General features: G+C 35.7%; 1 protein-coding gene across 5 annotated transcripts in view; it reads left to right on the forward strand.

The window, feature by feature from the left end:
- Nucleotides 1-21,332, forward strand: part of OSBPL3 (oxysterol binding protein like 3) — a 2,414,360-nt gene that overhangs the window by 1,541,866 nt on the left and 851,162 nt on the right. For all 5 annotated transcript variants that reach the window (XM_044066857.1, XM_044066855.1, XM_044066859.1 and 2 more), the window contains one exon: nucleotides 18,482-18,608. In XM_044066857.1, coding sequence (XP_043922792.1) covers nucleotides 18,482-18,608 — 127 coding nt within the window. The remainder of the gene's footprint in view (nucleotides 1-18,481; nucleotides 18,609-21,332) is intronic.

The following is a 21,332-nucleotide window of genomic DNA, read 5'->3' on the forward strand; positions in this document are numbered from 1 at the left end:
AGTTTCTGTCACAATAGTATCTATGTGTTTGTGGATTCTTCTCCAGAATTCGTTTACTTTGGGTTGATTTTCAGGACATCAGTAAAATATTTAAGTAGGTCATTTACTTTTCAATTTCTGCCCATCACAACTTGAGCTACAATGGCATATTCATGTATTCCAAAATTGTGAGGTGAAATTACTCTTAGCTATACTTACTGCTCTTTATCATAGTTTTATCTAATTTTCTCCACTTCACCATTAGACCGTTTGATATAGTGTACAGTGCATATTAGATGTCTCAATTCCCACTCATGAAAACATCTTAACAAGTCATGACTTTTGTGTTGTAGACTATTACTTGATATGTCAGTAATTAGGTGTCTCCTGTCTAGAGAATACAAACATTAATATGTGTCATACTTTGCATTATTTGAAGGAATTTAGAATAATAATCTACGCATGTAAGACACATAGCTTCTTCGAATTGAAACATATCTGTACCCAGTCATCTCTATACATGAGCTAGTTCTTGGTATCCTAGCATCTCTTCCGCTGAACTTTAGACGTGGTATGATTTTTAAATGAGACAGCTCTGTACTTCTTATTCTGAGCTGACATTCCTGCTTAATGCATTGTATATCTTGATCTTTCTATGCTAGCTATTTTTTGCTAGCTGTATTTCACATACCCTTTTCAGCATTTTATTTTTCTCATTTGATTAGAAGTTGTTACTTTTTCAACTTTGAACTGTAGGCTTTGAGTACAACTTAATTCTTCCTTGAAAGAATAAAGCAGACTGAGTTTCTTTTCTCATTGATTATTTTTGCTTTGCCCGTCATTGTTGTATTTTCCATTAACTGCATTTCTAAGTTGAGATCAGTATAACACCCCAAATTATTTTACATTGCATTCGATCATTTGTAACTGCACTGTTATCCAATATCTAGTTCTTCTTTTATGGTCCTTCATGCATCTTTGGCAAATATGCCCTCTTCAACATATCTGCTATAAACTGTTCTTCATTCAGTCTGTATTTCAGTTTCAGATGCTACTAACATAGATTAACTTAAATCCTCCATAATCGTAGCATTACCTTGCACAAAGACTTTCTGAATGTTTTTTCCATGAGTTTGTTTCAACCTGAACTTCTTTACCATAGAAATATTTATGGAATTTCTCACTGCCTTATAGCCTTGTTAATAGTTATTTTTTTCTATTTGAGCATATATGTTTTGTAATTCTGTAATTGCTCATGAGCAGATGGTATACTTGCTTATTCAGATCATATAAATTAATGTCAGTGTGTTTGCATCTGGTTTCCTGAATATTTCAGAACTCTCTTCTTCTTTGTATTTCCATTTCCAGGATACAGTTGCCATGAGCAATTTCTTTGTGGCATATTTGTGCCAGATATATTATTTAAAAACATTGAAAGATACTACTGCATCATTCCCAGAAACATTTAAAATGCTTCACAATTCCTTGACTTTTTCTGTATTTGACGTCAGTCCATCTGTCATAAGAATGTCACATATGAGTTTTGAATTTGTTACTCTTATTTTACATTTGCTATAATTTAACTTGAAATTGTGCTATCCTAATTTGACAGTTCTGACATTCTCGTGTTCTGCTTTTCTTGTGTCTGATCCTACATTAATAGATCATCACTTGTTTTTCCAACACATCTCAAAGTGGCTTACAAAATCTCTCACTTGCTAACCAGACACACACAATTCCATTGCCAAAATGATCCATTGCCCAGAGTAGAATATACTGTACCAATCATCTTCCTGCACTCACTACAAACTCCTTACAAATGGCAAAAAACAAAATTCTCATAATTATTCACTTCTTCCCTTAGAATTAGCACTGTTGTTGCACCAATGGAAAAAAATGACTGACTTTACATGAAAGTCAAGTCACAATCCCCCCTCAGCACCCTTACATTTGTGTTGCTCAGTAATAGTTACTGTCCACCCACTATTCCTAAGAAATCCATTATACAATGTAAAAAATCCACTCCAGAGAAGGTATTATACAAGATGTCTCAACTAAATTAAATGCATTTCCATCAGAATTACAAATTGCTCCCTCACTTTAAAAGCAGTTAACAGCACAGGCACATTTTATGCAGTTGTTTCCATGACGTTGGTTAATTAGATTCAAATCACAAAGGCATAGAAGTTTATATTTTAAGTACACAAGAGATGATACAGTATTCACAATGTTACATTTGGTTTGAGAGTATATGCTTTACAAATGCTTTCTAGTTTATTTTGCATATTCTTTGTAGCCATCCTCCAGATGAAACATTAAACTGAGTCCCCTTCTGCTTGACTTGGTGGTAGTTCAGGTGGCTCTAAAAGATGGCACGGCACTTACCAAAAATAGAGTAAGGGTTGCTTTATTTATATAACCTTTGTATAACATTTATTTTTATATCATATCGTAACAGACACTTTCACAATATATACTCTTTACTCTTATTCGTTAATTACTCTCTCTATTCCTTCAACCTCTGACATCTTTGTATTTCCAACATTATTTCTTCATTGCCCTTTTTTCTTATACAATAACTCTTCACAATGTCTTTTCCACAGAAACCATGCTGTCATAAGAATAACATTGTTCCATTTATCTATTTCTCTCTTAGTTCCTTACTCAGATTCACCAAGTAATACCATAAATATATCCAGTGTTTTTAAATCCTTTCCATTTATTAGTCCTTTTGAAACATTCCAATATCTTTGCTTTTTTTTGTAGTCCAGATGTTTCTTCAACTGTACATATATACACTATAACATTTCCCCAAATAACTTGTATTTCATATTTCTCTTTGTAGGCAATTTATCCATTGTAAGTCTCCATAAAAATTCCCTCCTTCATAAAGCATTTCAACCCCCTTGTTATTCTTTAATTCCTTCTTTCACATATTTTCATTATCTTGTTATACTCATTTTTTATCTCTCTTTTAACATCATTTAGTTCAATTTCCAACATCTTTATTGTTTTATACTGTTCGCCATCCACATTTTCACACTCCCTTTTCATTTACTTTTGCTTTATTTCTCTCCATAAATCATATTTAAAAAAAATAATTTCTTTTATTATACTTTTTTTAACGTACCATATTATCTCTCAAGATAAATGCATTGAAGCCTGAAAAACTGGATTTATTAAATTTTGACCTCTATTTTCTTTTACATCCTTTGTTATATACTATTCCTCTTTTCAATGGCTTTAATTCTGAAACCCCAAAGAAACTAAAAAAAGGTTCTTTTCTATAAAACTATGAAACATATATACACTACCTAAGGAAGCTAATTTCTCCAAAATATATGAATTTAGTGTATAAATCTTTTTTTTTTCCTGAAAGACAGCTGAAATACCTTCCATAGGGTTACTACCTGTTCCTTTTTGGGCAGTTGTGCCTTATGAAAAAAAAATGGCAAATGTTCTGGTGTTTTAGGATATTAATTGTTGCATAAAACAGTTATTTTGTATCTGAACACCTAAATGTTATGTCAAAAGACAAAAGCTATCCAAAAAACAGGTGCCAACTTCCAAATACACAAAACGAGAAACTCAGTAGGAAAAAACCTCTTTAATGCAAACAGCAAAGCTTTCAGATACAATCCTTCATCAGTACTAAAATACAAAAGTTCTTATTCTTTATATATAGGTCCAAACAGGTCATATGACCGACAGCCAAAAGATCATATGACCTGAATATTTAAATACACCAATATAGGACAAATATAAAAAATAAAATATAAAATGTATAAAAAATTATTTAAACATATGTAACACATGCTAGTACAAATACCTCTATCAATAACAAATGTATTAGAAAGATATATATGTGTGTGTGTATATATATATATATATATATATATATATATATATATATATATATATATATATATATATATATATATATATATATATATATATATATATATACATTTTATTAAATTTGCATATCACAATCTAGACCTACTAAGCTTAACCAAAACTGGTTTAAGGCTAACCATACTATTTAAGCCAGGTACAGAATCACTGGCGAGCCTCAAAATCCACCCATATTCTTTAATTTCCAAGATGTTATTTATATCCCCACCTCTGGGGGAAGGCTGAACAGAATCTATGGCCCTAAACTTAAAAGAATGTTGCTGTCCACACTCCAATATATGTCTATATAAAGCATTCCTATCTATACATCTCCTGATATCAGATTTGTGTTCTGTGATCCTTTCCTTAAGCTTACGTGTAGTTTTGCCTACATAGAAGGACTCACAGGCTACACAAGTAGCCAGGTATACCACGTGCGTTGTTGCACAAGTCGCTGCTACATTGAACTTAAACGTCATCCTATTTACCGGATGTACAAATGTGCCAGTCTCATCATCAATAATGTCCTCACAACATGAGCAATTATAACATTTATGTGTGCCAAAACCACCAAATGGGGATATAATATTACTAGTAGGGAAGTCTATATAGCACAATGAACTCTTAAGAGTTCTCATATTTCTATAGGCAAAGTAAGGTCTATTACCTAATATTACTTTCAAATCATTAGAGGCCATTAAAATTAGCCAATTCTTAGATACAATTTGTTTAATAGAAGGTGTTCTCATACTGAAAGAAGTCACATACCTAACCACTGCTTCATGTAAACTGGATGTAGTATTATCCCCCACGTCTGGAGTATTTGTGAGAAAAATTGGCCCCAGCACCGTCTTTCTATCCTCCAACACTTTCCTTTTCTCATCAAGCAATAACATATCATCATATCCACTAAAGGCAAAATCTGCTAGCATGTCATCCAACTGTTTATCAAAGCAGTAATCATCAGTATTGAATCTACTCAGTCTACATAACTGGGACCTTACAGTACTTCTAAAAGTATGCAGTGCATGCATGCTGCTAGCATGTGTATATCTCCCCGCACAAACATCTTTCCTATGTAAATTTGTCTGTATAAGGCCTCCTTCAAGTGTCAAGTTAATATCCAAAAAAGTAATATCAGTTTCTGAATAGCACATTTTAAATTTTAAAAAAGAAGATGCTGAATTTAGATAAGCCACAAACTCATTCAAATCTACCAGTGTGCCTTCCCAAAGCAAAAAACAGTCATCAACAAAACGCTGAAAAAACTTAATATTGTGTCTATATGGGTTAGTATCACTAAACAAGTATTTCCTTTCCCACTGGTAAAGTACCAGATTGGCATACGTATTGGCTACGGAGGTACCCATAGCCACACCCGTAAGCTGAAGGTACAGAGAATCATCAAAAAGAAAAACATTATTTTTTAATATAACATCCATAAGACTACATATATTTTCAATTTTTTCAAAATCCGGACTGGGACATGATGCCAAAAATTCCCTTAATAAATCAATACCAGCATCAATCGGAATGACCGTAAACAAAGATACAATGTCCAGTGTAACCAAATAGTACTTCTTAACGGCCAAATCTACCTTTCCTATACTATACCAAACCTTTAACTTTTGCAGAAAATCGATGGTATCTCGCAGAATAGAATCACATTCAATAAGGAATGGTTGGGCGGTTGTGCCTTATGAAAAAAAATGGCAAATGTTCTGGTGTTTTAGGATATTAATTGTTGCATAAAACAGTTATTTTGTATCTGAACACCTAAATGTTATGTCAAAAGACAAAAGCTACTCAAATGCTGCAAGAATAAGCTTTTATTTGGGGGTGGAATGAAGTTCTGTATTTTGCACTGGCCATGGTTATTTTTAGTCCTGCAAAACCTCACATTTCTACAAGAAATGCCCCATGTTTGGCCATTTGAAAAGGTAGCAACCATTACTTTTCACCACTCTAATCTTATTTTTTCAGCAATTCTCTCTCTCTAGTGTTTTACTACTACCCAATGTTTTTACAAATCTTATACCCAATACCTTTCTTGTGAAATAAATCCCCCAATCCACACCTTTTGCACTTGTTTTTATTTAAATATAAGCATACTGTCCCCAGTAATACTTATTTTAGCAATTTTTATCTCCTCTGTGCTTTATTTTTCTTTTGCTAATATTAAGTCGTTTGCATAAACGCATTAATGACAATTTTATTCCATTATTATCCTTCATTCTGCTGCTTTTATTCCACTCTCACAGTATCTTTTAACCACATTCATCACCATCACAAATATTCACATACTCATCAGACATCCTTGTTTCACCCCATTTCTATCTTAATCTTTTTTCCTAACCTTCCATTCAGCATCTTAGACACCCAAGATACATAATGCACTGAAGTAATAACTAGCAAGATCTTCTTTCCTATACTATATTCTTTAAAAATATTCCACATTTCACTATGATTTATGCTGTCAAAAGCTGTTGCCACTTCACAGGCCACCATTCTTCCTTCACCTTTCCCATCTCTTATATTTTCTTTTAACTGTTTTATTATCTAAACATTTCACTTGCATTTGTTTTCCTTATTACATATATGCCCTCAGCTATTATTTCAGTCAAGATTCACATAATTCTTTTAGGAATAATTTCCATAAAATATTATAATGCATATTCCCTAGTGTTATTGCCTTCATTTTTTCTCCCTTTTCAATATACAGTTTTTTACTCCTTCTCTTAACCATTTACTTATAACAGTCATACCCTGAACCATCTGACCAAGGTGCAGATTCTTCCTTTCCTTCTCTTATCACTTCCTCTAACGCCTTTCTTAGAATTTCTTTTTTTTTGTACTACCTCTTTTCTTATTTTTCCACTTTCATAAACATTTTTCAACATAATTCTTCTCATATATATATATATATATATGTCTTACATATTCTTCCAGAATATTAATAATCTTCTTTTGTTTATATTTTGATTTTTCATCCTTGTTTTTCATAAGCTGCACTTTCCTTTCACTGCATTTAATTTCATTTCCTAAAAAAGCAATACTTCTTTTTCCCCTTTCAAAAATAAATTCTGTCTGAGCAATACTTTTTTAACTTTTTCTTATTATACTCATATAGTTTTCTCTCTCCTCTTTCTTATATTTACTACTTCCCATATGCAGTAATTTCTCATAATTTTCATTTTGTTTCTCATATTTTAATTTTCTTTTTTCCCTCTCAATTCTCTTTGCCTGGATGTATTTTTATTTGTTGTATACATTAATCACAAATACAATACACTCTTGTAAAATGGTTTCATTGTTAGACATTCCTTCCATAATTCCTTTCTTTCCTTTTCCAAATATTCCTTATGTAACTTATTTCCTATTAACTTTTCTATCCCCTCTCCTCCTGTTATTGTTTCTTCATTTCCACCCATGACTGTGCTATAGCTCTGTGCTCAGAAAGACTGGCTTCTTTTCCTACTCAATTAATTGTTCTCATTTCATGTGAATATATAACAGAATCTGTTTCCATTCTTAAATTTACTCTTTTCTATGTACATTATCTTTTTTCTTGACCATAATCTACCCTTTTTTTACCTCTTTCATTATTTTAATGTATTGCATACTTTACTTTTTTCTTTCCTTAAATTACAGTTAAATCACTTAATATAATTACAGGTAAGTTAATGATCAAATTTATCTCCTCAAACATCTATTGTTTTCTTCTCCTCCACACATGTATATGCATATAACATAATTAATCACACTGATTTCATTTTTATTATTAAATCACACAGTAACACTCTACCTGCCAGCACTACTTTCATGTCCATGATTTTCACTTCGGTGTTTCTAACAAGCATTGTAATCCCAGAACACACATCCTTCCTTATTGTCCACACTACTCTTTTTCCCAATATCAATTCAAACCTTTTCCTTTTACTTCTCTTACTATACCTTACAAATTTCATCTGCATCAGTCCTTTTACACCATGCAAACACAACCATTCTTCTTGCACCATTATTTATGCTGTTTACATTTATTTAATGAAACCACATTAAATATCAAGCTTTTGCTTTTGCATTTATTACCTCATCTTTTGTTTCCTTTTTCACTCCTCACCTTGCATCTTTAGACTTTATAACCTGACTTTATGATTTTGCACTAATCTCCCCTTCACTTTCCTCCTAGTGTCAAGTATATCATATTTATTTTCCTTCAAAACTCTTTTTATTTCAAATGTCCTTATATTTTCCCTCCAATACTTTCATTCACTTTTTGCTGTGTGTCTATTTCTTGCCCTGTCCCTTCTTCATTGTCCGTTACCTGCTCTCTTTCTATTTTTTTATTTAACAGTTGTTCACTTTAATCTCTTTCTTCTGTTTCTTCCCTTTCACTTAGTTCACTAATCCTTCCTACATCTATAACTTTAGGGCAATCAAACAAAAATGATCACCCTCCCAGTGTTTTACAATTTGCTGTGCAATTCGTCCTTGAACGCCCACACCATTTTTGTTACAGTTATGTGTAAGATGTGAAACCCCCACAAAGACATGCTTCAGGTTGTCAGTATTTTACATTTCCCCTCTTTCCATTCACCACTATCACATTTGATAACATGCCTCATTTTACCCTCTTTTGCCCATACCTGCTAAGTGCCCACCTATAATTTTCTTGCATCCAGTACTTTTTTATGTCATGCACTTTTTGCCATACTTTCTAAAAATATATATTTTGAATTCATTTTCATCTGTATCTGAAGTTCTAAACAGTACTAATATTTTACTTTCAAATTTAAGTTCTGGTAAACAAAACTTATAAAAATCTTTTTAACATTCATATGTAAGTTGTTCTGCCAGTAAAACAGTTTCAAAAGTCACTTCACAAAAACTTACTAAATGTATTAGGTTGTAAAGTCTGTTACTTTAAATCTCAGTGGTGAAATAATATTGTCAAAATAAAATACCTGTTAATGAAGTTTTCTTATTGTTCTAGTTTCATTCTTGACACCAGTGTCCTTCTGGCTGCTGGCACCTGTTCCATATACTCCCGCTGAAACTTTTCTCCTTTGTTTTGAACCTGCTACTGTTTGTTTACTGCAGCCACTACAGCATATGTCAGTCTTTTAACTGCAGAGCTTCTTTCTTCTGCTTATTCTTCTTTCCACACTGTTTGCAGCCCCCATACAGAGTATGTCCTTAAAGAGATATTCTACCAGTGATATATGCTCCTCTTAATTTCTCCCGTTCTCATTCTCTGCTGTTTCAGCTCCATTATTCTTCTGTTCTTCTCCAAATGACTTCTCAACACTGAGTCGCTTCTTGCTCATTCTCCTCCATCATTGACATTAATAAATAGCATTCCCAAGCCTCCTGAAACCATAGTGATGACTTCTGTATCACAATTTCCTCAGAAACTCCTGTTTCTTCCACTGCAGAATCCTCTGTGCTCACTTCAACATATTCATTGCCTTCCATCTCAGAGTAAGCCGAAGCTCAGGGAGCAGCCCTGTGGTGCTACCTAGTAGCTCCAAACAGTAAAGGAAATTAACAATTTTCCTGGCTAAATTTCCCCAAGTCAGTATGACTACCATCTTTGGTCTTCCCTGAAGAGGCCATGGTCTAGTGGGGCTAACCTGGTCAACAAAGTATAAATAAAATAAATACATTTTTCATACACAGCTGTTTGACAAACACACAACTAGAACTTGCATTGTGTAACCTTATGATTAGATAAAAATGTGTTAATTGTGCATTGTATAACCAAATTATTAACCAAAATGTTATTTGTTTCATTTACTTCTTTGGCCAACTGTACGAATGTCGTGAACTTGTTACTACACAATAACTAGCTAAAATGCTACTTGTTCAATGTAATTGATGTATTGCCTTTTTATTTGTTCATTGCCTTTGTCATTTGGCTCAGGTCATGACTAAAAAAGGTTTTTGGGCCATCTCACTTAGGTTAACAAACTGAATGAATAAATACAAATAAGCAAACTACTCTTTAAAACACCTCTGGTACTGAGAAAATGCTAAATCAAAGTCTTATAACTCTCCCATCATCAAAGTGCATACAGTATACACAATTTGGAGATTTTGTCATTTGGGCTAATCTGTCAGAATCCATAGTTTGCATCTAGCACTCGAATGAAGTTAGGTTTTGGGATAGTTGAGACCATGTCTGCAACTCTCAGCAGTGGGTAATACACTCTTTTAATTACTTTATTAAGCCTTTAGCTTTGATTTTCTTCAATTAAAGAAAAATAATAATTGTCTTTAAGTCTTCTTTCTCAGTTATCTTCAAGTCTTCCTTACCAGCAGCATGCAGAAATTTAGTACAGTGAATCTTTCTCACCTGTTTTGCCACAGTGAGAAATAAATCAGATTTCTTGATCCAAACCTTTCAGTTTTCTCCTAAATTGCCTTACACACTGAGAATTCCCGCTGGTTACATTTGAAATATATTTTAATCATAAGTTATAGTCTGTACTACCAAATGCACAAATACTTGGAAACAAATATACTTCCTCACTTCTGCAAATATTTCTTCACTTCTGATGCCATCTGACACATAAGTCAGAATGATTTGTATACAGCAAGGACTTTTTTTTCCAGATGGACATCTATAAGGAATGCATACCACTTGATGTATTAGCCCTCCCTGCTAGGTACTGACTTATTTAAAACTGTATACCCCATATACATATATTATTTTCTTCCTCACAAAGATTTAGTCAGACGTTTACTGTTTACCCTATTTTGATGTCATGTACAGAAATGATGCATAACTTTTTTATATATATTTCTAATACTGTTTTCTGAGTTTCATCAGTGTTTGTACATCTTCCTGACAACACTATTCAATATATATATCCATTACACACTTTCATTTGTATGTCACTATATTCATGATACATGCTTTCATTTTGGCCTGAATTATCAACGTGCCAATTCATTTTTTTCTAACTATTTCAAAGTTTAACATACATTTACCTTCATAAACCTACACATTTGGAGCTAGTTATCTATTTCCATTTAGCAAGCAGAAAGACTGGTCATCAAAGGTCTTTTATAGTTTCATGTTATGCTCAATTCTTTGTACAGTTTTATAGTAATGCATAGGATACATTTCTTGGTCACACAAACATCCAATATGATCCCTGAATCCTGTAAGTTTGTCACAGTCACCCTGCCAGAGTTGCTTGTAACTATGGTGTTCACATTTTTGATGGACATACTTTTTTTTTTCTTTTGTCCCCTTTCTGTCATACTGACAGCTGTCCCAGTGCCGCATGTCCTTCACTGGAACTATTGGCACTCCAGTCTCCCCCTGGTTAGTGTTGAATTTCATGCCAGGGCCAGTGAGGAGCTTAAGAGCATCATGGGGGGTGGTGCTGTCTTTCTCCAATACCAGGGTTTTCTGTCATGACCTGTCTGACACCCTACTCTCTCCCCTGTGTTCACCAATCTTGCCTGAGGCTTACTCACCTTATTGGGCCATGTCTTCTCACAGGGAGCATCATCGGGAATGCCCTCCCTCCCAGAATGGGCCAGCCAGTACCTCTGACACCTGAGATTCTAATCGAATGTGGGTCACCTGGGCCATAGTCATTGCTTTATCACTCTATCCCATGGTGCTGGTATGGACATACTTTTTAGCTTGTCATATTAGGCTCAAATGAAACATTAAAAACATTGTTTTTTGACAGGAAATTAACTCATTCAGAGGTCACCACATCCCTGCAATGCATAATCAGGAAATGATGAACCTATTTTATGGTTTCTCTGAAGCTGCAAGATGGGAACATCTAAAGTATGCTCAAGTTTGTCAATTAAAATATCACTCCTGCCAAAATGAGCAAAAGGATATAAGCAACCGCCTTCACATGTTATTATGCTCAAACAACTATGATGCAGGCAACTGATTGTGTCTATAAAATGCTTAAAATGTTTATACCTATACACACACACACACACACACACACATATATATATATATATATATATATATATATATATATATATATATATACACACACACACACACACACACACACACACACACACACACACACACACACACACAGCTTTATATTATATCATTGAGTTTTCTGAAACTTGAAATTCATATGGTTGAGACCATATGATCGAGTTTCTGAAAAAATTAAAAAAACAAATCTATGTTTTTGCAGTAAGGCAAGCTCTCCTGCAACTCCCATAACCCCTGAAAATTATATATACCATCCCTGAGATCGCACTACAGAGGTGGAAAGATGTAAATTGCCTGTTGAAGCACTTCTCTGTAGATCACAGTACAATGAGGATCGGGGAACTTACCGCTTTCTCTACTGTAGTATGATCTCAGAGTTGGTATATATAATTTGCAGGGGTGGGGATGCAAAAAATGTTTTTTTTTTTTTGGTTTCGGTGATATGAATTTTGAGCTTTCGAAAACTCAAGGATATAATATAAATTGGTGTGCATACATATACATATATATATATATATATATATATATATATATATATATATATATATATACACACACACACACACACACACACACACACACACACACACACACACACACACACCTACATGCACACATATATGGTTGCAGTTGAAATAAGAAACACTTTTCGCTATAGTTAATGATGCTTTATTTCTTTTTGTTTCAGCCTGCCAGCTGCTTTCTGTGCAAGAGTGCATTGCAGTGGTGTCAAAGAATATGCCCTGACCCTGCAGTTGTGTGATTGATTTTGTTTTTTTAGTAATTTCATCAGCCAGAGGCCTTCTTTGTTAGTTTGTACTTCAGAGAAGTAGATACCAAACAGGAGAGGTCCCAGGACAGAACCTTGTGGCACTCCACATGTCACTGGTTTTAAGTCGGATTTGGAGTCTGCTACTGTCACAATGTGGGTTCTGTCAGCGAGCCAGTTGGCAACCCATCTTGTGACATAGGGATTTATACCCAATTTAGTGAGTTTATCTATAATTCCAGAGTGGGGGATGGTGTCAAAAGCCTTGGCGAGATCTAGATAGGCTGTGTGAACCACCTTACCCTTGTCTACGGCTTTGGTGACTTCTTCAAAGAAGTCTATCAGGTTTATGAGACATGATCTGACTTTTACAAACCCGAACTGGGTGGGGTCCAGAGTTTGGAGATTACCAATGTCTTTGTGTATAAGATCCATGATGGTACGTTCCATGGCCTTGCAGACCAGGCACGTTAGGCTAATGGGCCGTAGTTCCCGGGGTTCGTGATGGCTCCCCCTTTGTGGAGTGGGATAACTGTTGCTGTGCGCCATTCAGTGGGCCTAAAGCCTGAGGTGAGGCTATGATTGAACATGGTGCTTAGGTGGTGTGCCAGTTCATTCTGCAGTTTGTGTAGAATGCAGCCTGGGATGTTGGAAAGTCCCATGTATGCTGTGTTCTTAGCTTTGTAAAGTGTGCTTTTTACCTGTGCAGCCGTGATTACAGGAACCTTGCATTCTTCTGGTATAGAGATGGGCCCTTTAGGGGGTGAGAGGGGGGGTAAAGTTAGCACTGAACTTATCTGCCAGGATGTGTGCAATATCAGTTGGTTCTGTATATTTAGTGCCATTGTGCTGTAACTCAGAGCAGATCTTAATGTTACCATTGAGATTCCTGACATAGTTATAGACTGCTTTGTGGTTGTCTTTAGAATCAGAGGCGATTTTGTTTTCATAACTAGCTTTGGAGGATTTTATGAGGGATCTCAGCTTCTTACTGAGGCTGACCAGGGAGTTCCTCCATTCATGGGATTTCACTCTTTTTTGCAACAGTTTCTTTATTTTGTTGTAGAGTTTGTTTATGGCAGAGGACCACCAGATTGGCTTCCTTTTTTTAGAGGATAGCATCTTGGTTCTGTTAGGGATAGCACGATCCATGCACTCGTGTAAGTGCTTGTAAAGTGCATCTGTGTAGGATTCAGCAGTCGTACCTCTATTGTCTGTCTGCATGGGTGTCATGAAGTTTGCCACTTCTGTCTTAAGAAGCGTGAAGTTGGCTTTGGAGAAATGTTTTACGGTGGTTTCCCTAATGGGGGGCGGGAGCGGGATGTGGATGTCAACGGTGATTAGCTTGTGTCGGATCTGACCCACGAGGAATTGACCTCTGGTGTGGAACACCGGTCGCCCATGTCGGTAATGACCAGGTGTAGGATATTGCTGCTGCTGGTGGGGGTGTAGATAAGTTGATCTAAGACAGTTGAATTTATGAATTCCAGAAAACGTTGAGCAAAAGAGTTGGGACATGAGTAGTTTTCCCAGTTAGTGGTGGGGTAGTTGAAATCGGCTATTATTAGGGTGTTGAGTTGTACCCTAATATTTTCCAGTGTATCAAGAAATGAGGAGTGGGAATCCTGGGGCATGGTGGGGGATCAGTAGTAAGTTACAATTTGGATTGCGGTCTTGCCTAGAGTTAGTTGCACTTGGATAATCTCGGATGCATTATGCTGAGCAAGTAGCCTGAAGGTGTGGATATCCTTAATGAATATGGACACGCCTCTGCCTTTAGTGTTTCCGTCCAGGTTAGGAGGCCAAAAGGTGTGGTATGAATTATAGCTTGGTAATGCAGACCTACTCTCTGGAGCCTTGAACCAGGTCTCTGTCACTGCACAGATGTCAATATTCTCCATTTTAAGGAGTGCTTTGAGTGAATTCATTTTGAGGTTTAGACTTTTAGCATTGAGTAGCATTACCCTCAGGTTTTGCTTGCTTGTACCTGTTAAGGTATATATATATATATATATATATATATATATATATATATATATATATACATGGGTTCCGGCGTGTAGCCCGCAAGACAATTCCTTGCGAGCTACATCACCGAACCCAAATTTATTTATTTTGTTGTCAGTCTGACAACGTAATAAATAAATACTTAAATAAATGCACTCCTTGAATGTAAATAAGGAATGTTTTACACATCCGGTACGGCTGTCTCTGCCCATACTTAGATTACAGCTGCAGCGGCTAGGCTTTTCAGCCGTATTGCACTACGGCTAAGTGCCGCTGCAGCCATTTGGGTTCGGCGATGTAGCTCGCAGGGAATTGTCTTGCGGGCTACACGCCGGAATCCATATATATATATATATATATATATATATATATATATATATATATATATATATATATATATATATATATATATATATATATATATACACACACACACACACACCAGTGCATGCTACATGTCAGATATGCTCATACTAGTTTCAGCATGTAAAATATTCTATTAAGATATCTCTCTGTCATGTTTTAGTCTTCCTTCCACCAGCAGCTGAGGATTATTTTCTTTAATATTCCTTCCCTCCAGTTCTTGTGTTTGTTAACTTATTGTATTATTAACAATAGCGTTTTTGAATTGTCATGTTTCTTAATGTATTGTTCCTTTTTTTAAAGATGTTCTGTACATACTTTAGTTACGTAATATATCCAGATGTTTACAGTTACACAAACTACTTTACCGGACACGTTTGCAGTTACACATACTACTGCTAATTTATCTTTCAGAGTTATATGCTAAATTTTACATAATTACATCTGTTTGTCTACTACAGTCATTCTTCCCCTTCCAGGGATTCTTGCTCAAAGTAGTGAAGAGAACATTTACCAGTGTGGGATAGAAAAGAGGCAATGTACAAACCTGTGCCAATGCGCTCTAATGTCAAATTCAGTTTTACTTGGAGAAAGAATGAAGCTTCTGCTTTTGTAGCTTCAGCCCAGAGAAGAACAAATAAGTTAGGAAATAACCCATATAATACAATTTATTACAGTGCCTGTATCTTGAAGATATATTGTTATGGTAACTGTACTTAACCATAAGTGTACTCTTTCAGTCTTTCAGAAAGGGGTAAAAAATGCTTATCTAATGCCATGTCAGCAGTTTGTGTCAGCTTAAATCATGTTTGTTGCTGTTTTTTCCTTAGAATTTTGCCACATCTTTCATAGAATTTAGTCTAATAACAAACCAGTAAGAATTGCAACCACTAAATTCTGATTACTTTTGCAGGTTTTATATTAATTGGAAAATGTATGTTATTGCATATCTTCTTTTCTAAGTAAATAATGTCTGCATTGACTTTGCTGTTTGTATTTTCCAGCTTTGTCCCTGACAAATGCTGCAAGCATTAGTTTGCAACGTCATTCTATGGATTCCGCTGTAACACAATGGAACATTTTGCTTACATAAAGGAAAATTGCTACTGCAACCTTAAATCTGAAAATAAAAACAAAAATCCTCCAAGAATACTAAAGCCAGATCACTAGAGTAGCAAGGGCAGAGTGAAGAGGGCATGTGCCTCGGGAGTAAGGGTTAGGGGGTGCAGTCCCAAAGCGCCACTCCTGCTTTCTTCTTTTCTGTATCTGCATTTGTGAATACTGGTACAGATAGCAAATTGTGAACTTTTTTTTTCTGTTCCCATGAAGAGCTGTGGCAGGGAGGGAACATGTGGGCTGCTGTGAGGAGTCTATTGGTGCTGCCCTTTTTTGTTTGGTATTGTGTTTTTTTGAGGATGGGGCACTACATCAGGTACACTTCCAAAAATAGTAAGAGAAGATTATTAGCTAACAACTGCAGGGATATCTTGATAAATATGATACACTTACTAGGGGAACTTAGTTTTATATACAAAGGAGCACAAACAACACTCTGCCTACTGAGAGACATGCTGTCTCCCCTTATGATGCTTGCTCATTAACCAAACTCAGATGATTGTTATACATAATGACTGAATCATAATTGCCCCATGCAAATACTAACCTTCCAGTGCCATGGGTGAAATCCCTCAAATTTGGTTTATGAGCTGCCTAACAAGCCAGTCTTTAAAGGAGAAGGTGTACAGCTTTTACACACTGGAATATCACTGTCAGCATACAACAGACATCCATCTTTTGACCCTTGCTTTCTCCATTTCCATAAATTTGGTAAACAGAAAAGCAGCAGACTGTAATACACTACTATATTTCATTTATGTGGTAATGTTGTGTCTCTCTGCAACAGTACTTTCTTTAATGAATGACTGAAAATGTAAGTTTGGCTCATAGTCACATGTCTACAAAAAGGCATGTGATATAAAATACCACAAAAGCAAAAGGTATGCTATATAGCTATATTTCTGATGACCTTAACGTTTTCTCTCCAAAAAGTTCGCAAGTGGAAATATTGCCTAGCTTTTAGTATGCAGCAGAATGAGATTCCATTGTATCATATAAAAATTATGTATTAGAAGACAAGACCTTAAGACATTAGTAATCAAGCTCCCTTATACAGCTAGTGTCTTTCATCCAGAAGCCTGCATGGTGGTAACACTGAGAGCAATTTTTCTGCAGACAGAATATCAGTTGCCATTAATACTTTCTGTTCAGTGAGTATTCAGCAGCATTACACATTGTAGGAAACAGAATATTTCTCCTAAAGGACAATATCATAGTTTAATGCTTTCTTGCAGAATCACAAAACTTGCTTATTAAAAAGAGGACAGATCATCAGCTTCATGTACTGGTATATGAGTTTAAGGCTTTAATTCTGTTCAGGTTTAGAATTCGGCAATGTCATTACTTTCTGAGCAGCAGTCAGAGTATGTTACATGTACTGTACCTGCAAGAAAGCTAATTTCTTAAATATTTTATTCTTTGTGTTTTGTTTTTCATTTTTCACAAATAACAAGGATGTATCAGTCCTCTACAGTAAGACTGGGGACAGCTATCTCCTTGTGCCTCTGTTGTGGTTTTTGTACTTGTTTGTCCTGTGAGTCACTTTTTGTGATACACAGGGTTCCTGGATGTGATTTTCCAGGACCATTGGTGATCTTTGTCACTTGATTCAACAAAGCTAATGTAAGAGTTGCATTTTTCAGCTTAACTACAGCATATACGCATGGTATTGTACGTAAATTTAAATGAAGCCCAAGTATGTGAATGGTTTACATGTAAATGTTGACAACACTCCCCTTGAGATCACATAACCTCTGTCATAGCCTAGAAATGAGACATAACAATGCAGGCATACAGCATGTAAAAGTAATGTAAAGTTAGAAATTTCAGCCAACATTAATTTTATCACTGCCTGTATTTTTTTTTTTTAGTGTAAATATTGTAAATACTGGATCTCTATATGCAGTTTACAAGAACTTCCTTAGAATTATTCATATATAGTGTATACTTTTAATTATCTTAATATTATGAAGAATGTATCTGGAAATTTGTATTTGACAGCAGTGGTTTATGTCATGTGTAACACGCCCAGTTTTAAGTGGGAAATAAAGCATGCTAGGCTAATATTTAATTATATCATTTGCAGTATGACAATAATGTGCACTTAGGAAATAAAATGCCTTAATGTCTTTATCTTGATATGTATCTGAATTGTGTCTGAAAAGAGTTTGTATCAATAAGATCATAAACCTGGTCAAGAAATGGTCAGTATATAAATGCATTTGTACATAAATTATTGAAAAAGCAAATGTGCTGCTAGAATATACGTTTATCATCAATTCTAGATGGTGTAAAACTGCGTTTTAATTTTTGTCAGGTATAATTAACTAACTGAATATTTTTTTAATTTTTCTGTAACACAGAGAGGCAGTTTGACTAAACAATGGTCAGTGCATGGTGGAAGCGGTTTTCCACTAACTTATCCAAGTAGCCAGGCTAGGATTGCAGCTTGGTTGCATTCTTCAGACGATATGGAAAAATGCTCAAAAGGTAAAGAGTATGTCCCTACATTTGACAACAGTATTCTTTCAGTAAAGGTTATAGAATGTTTACTCAAATGGAACCTGATGATTTTTATACTAAAAACATTGGTAAACAATATTTGACTTACAGGCAAGGCAAATTTCAGTACAGTATAAACATTAATTCCTAACTTTCATTGCTGTATCACTACAATCCTAGCATTAGCTACCAATTTCATTGCTGTAATATCATTGTGTTAGCCTACATCTCACTGTTTTCAGCCTCAGTGGAATATGGTATTACGCTGAAACACATAAACAATAAAGTATAGTTGTGTAAGTTGAACTTAACATAGCAGTAGATGTTCAAATGATCACTGCTCCAGTAGCCTTAACATTATGGCTTATGTCCTGCTAGGAATATAACAGCTGACCAGCTTCCAAAGCTTCAGGGCATTTTCCACACACCCAAACTGTATAGGTAGCTTGAGCTAAATTGACTAAAAGACAAGTTTAGGAGTGAAGCCCTTCAGAGCTTCCTGCCAGTAGAAAGAGAGAGGCTGAGCCCTGAAAATACAATGCTAGGAGTAACAACAAAAAATAAATGTCCCCACTCTAGCGTAAAACACACAAAAATGGGGATGGATGGAGGGAGGGAACATTTGTTGCAGCAGTGATCATTCAAACATCTGCTGTTATGGTAGGTTCAACATAAACAACAGCTGTAGTCATCATATTGATCACTGCTGTAGTAGCTTAGCTATATTATTAGATTACCATAGCTAACTACATTTGGGAAGTGGAAGGAGAATAGTCCAAGAGCCCCTGGAGAATGGTCCTAGCAATGCTTGATCTGGACCTAGAGAAGGAATCAAACTTATAGCTTCTAGAACATTTCTAGACTCTAACCCTTTCCAAAAGGCCACAGATAGAGCCAAGGCCCTGGAAGAGTGGGCCTTGACCCTGCCTGGAATAGATTTGTTATGGTGAGTATAACAAAAGGTAATAGCCTTAGACAACCATTTGAAAATAGTCTGTTTTGATAAAGGTTGTCTCTTCTTCTTACCTTCACAAGAAATTAACAATTGATGCAAAGTACTGAAAGATTTTGTTCTGTGAAGGTAGTGCCTGAGTTGTCTATGGACATCCAAGGTATGGAGTATCCTTTCTCCTCATTTTTAGGTTCAGGAAAGAAAACAGGGGGATGGATAGTTGGGCTTAAAGTAAACTTGGATACCACTTTAAGTATAAAAGAAGGATTAGTTCTCAAAGAAACCCTGTCCCTTTGAAAAATGAGCTAGGGCTGACTTCACCATAAGAGCTTGCAACCAGATACTCCTTGAAGAGGTCAGAGCCATCAGTAAAAATGTTTTGAATGCTAAGAACCTCAAGTCAGCCCAATTAGCTGTTTCAAATGAAGCAAATGTTAGCTTCTCTAACTTAAAATTAAGATCCCAAAGAGGGGGCACTGGTTTACATGGAGGCCTCTTATGCAAAACCCCTTTTAAGAACATTTTAACATGAGACTGTCTTGTAAGATAAGGATCCTTGAATAGACATGCTGAAGTGGCCGATAAGGGAACCCTGATGCAGGAAAAAGAAAGGCAGTAGGATAGTAGCTTACACAAGTATTGTGAAAACAGTAAACAACTAGCCATGAATGGGTGCTGGTTATGCTGTTGTCACCCACTAGAAAACCTTTTCTCATTTAGCAATATATGATTTTCTAGTAGCAGGTTTTCTTGCTTCCATTAATACCTGTTTCTCCGTCCTTAGTTAACAGGTGTCTAAAGGAGTTAAGACCCTACCATCCAGGTAGTCAATTGAAGATGATTGATACTGAAGTGTATCAAATGTCCCTGTTCTTGTGTGAGTAGATCCAGTCTTTGAGGAAGCTTGTGGTAATTGCCCCGGGCCATTTCTGAAAGAAGGGAAAACCACTTTTGCCTAGGCCAGAAGGGAGTCATCATGATAATGAGGGATTCCTTCTGAATCTTCATAAGTATCCTGGATATTAGTGGAAATGGAGGGGAAACCATACAGAAACATTCCTGTCAAAAAGAAAAGGCACGTGTTTTCCAGGCCTTCTTGCACAGAACCCTGGAACAGAATCTTGCCAGTTGATTGTTCGGAGAGGTTAGGCAAAGATGTCTACTTGAGGAACTCCCCACAGATGGCTCAATATCTTGGGAGAGTCTTTAATTTAGTGTCTATTTGTGAGGGTCTGTCCTGGTCCTGCAAAGCTTGTCTGCCACACACTTTTGCTGTGATGGAATGTAAGATGTCTGTAGAATGAGATTGTGCTGTGTAGCTATATCCCAATCTAGCATGGCTAATCTGCTAAGGGAATATGGCCTGGTTCCCCCTTGCTTGTTAATGTACTGCATGACTGTGGTATTGTTTGAAACCCTTTAATGAGGTCCTAGTGACCAAAGATGGTTCAGAGAGTTGAGTACCTTGATCAGCGCAAGCTTTTCCTAGATATTCATGTTCCTGCATCTGTCCTTGGTGTCCCACACCCCCTACATTTTATCTGTTGTCTCCAGTAAAAGATCTCTTGTCTGACAAATCCCAGCACTTGGATTTGAAAAGATATAGGGTGTTGATGCTGGGAACAAAAGCATTTCAAATACCAGTCAATCTTTCTCATGTGGAGTCTTCCAAGGGTGTCATGAAAATTATAGATGCCACAAGACCCAAAATCCTGAGGTATTCCCTTTCAGTGACCAACGTCTTAGTCAAAAACCTTAGG

This window comes from Protopterus annectens, chromosome 3.part1 (assembly GCF_019279795.1).
Source record: "Protopterus annectens isolate FY-2018-M chromosome 3.part1, PAN1.0, whole genome shotgun sequence".
Taxonomy (NCBI): Eukaryota; Metazoa; Chordata; order Ceratodontiformes; family Protopteridae; genus Protopterus; species Protopterus annectens.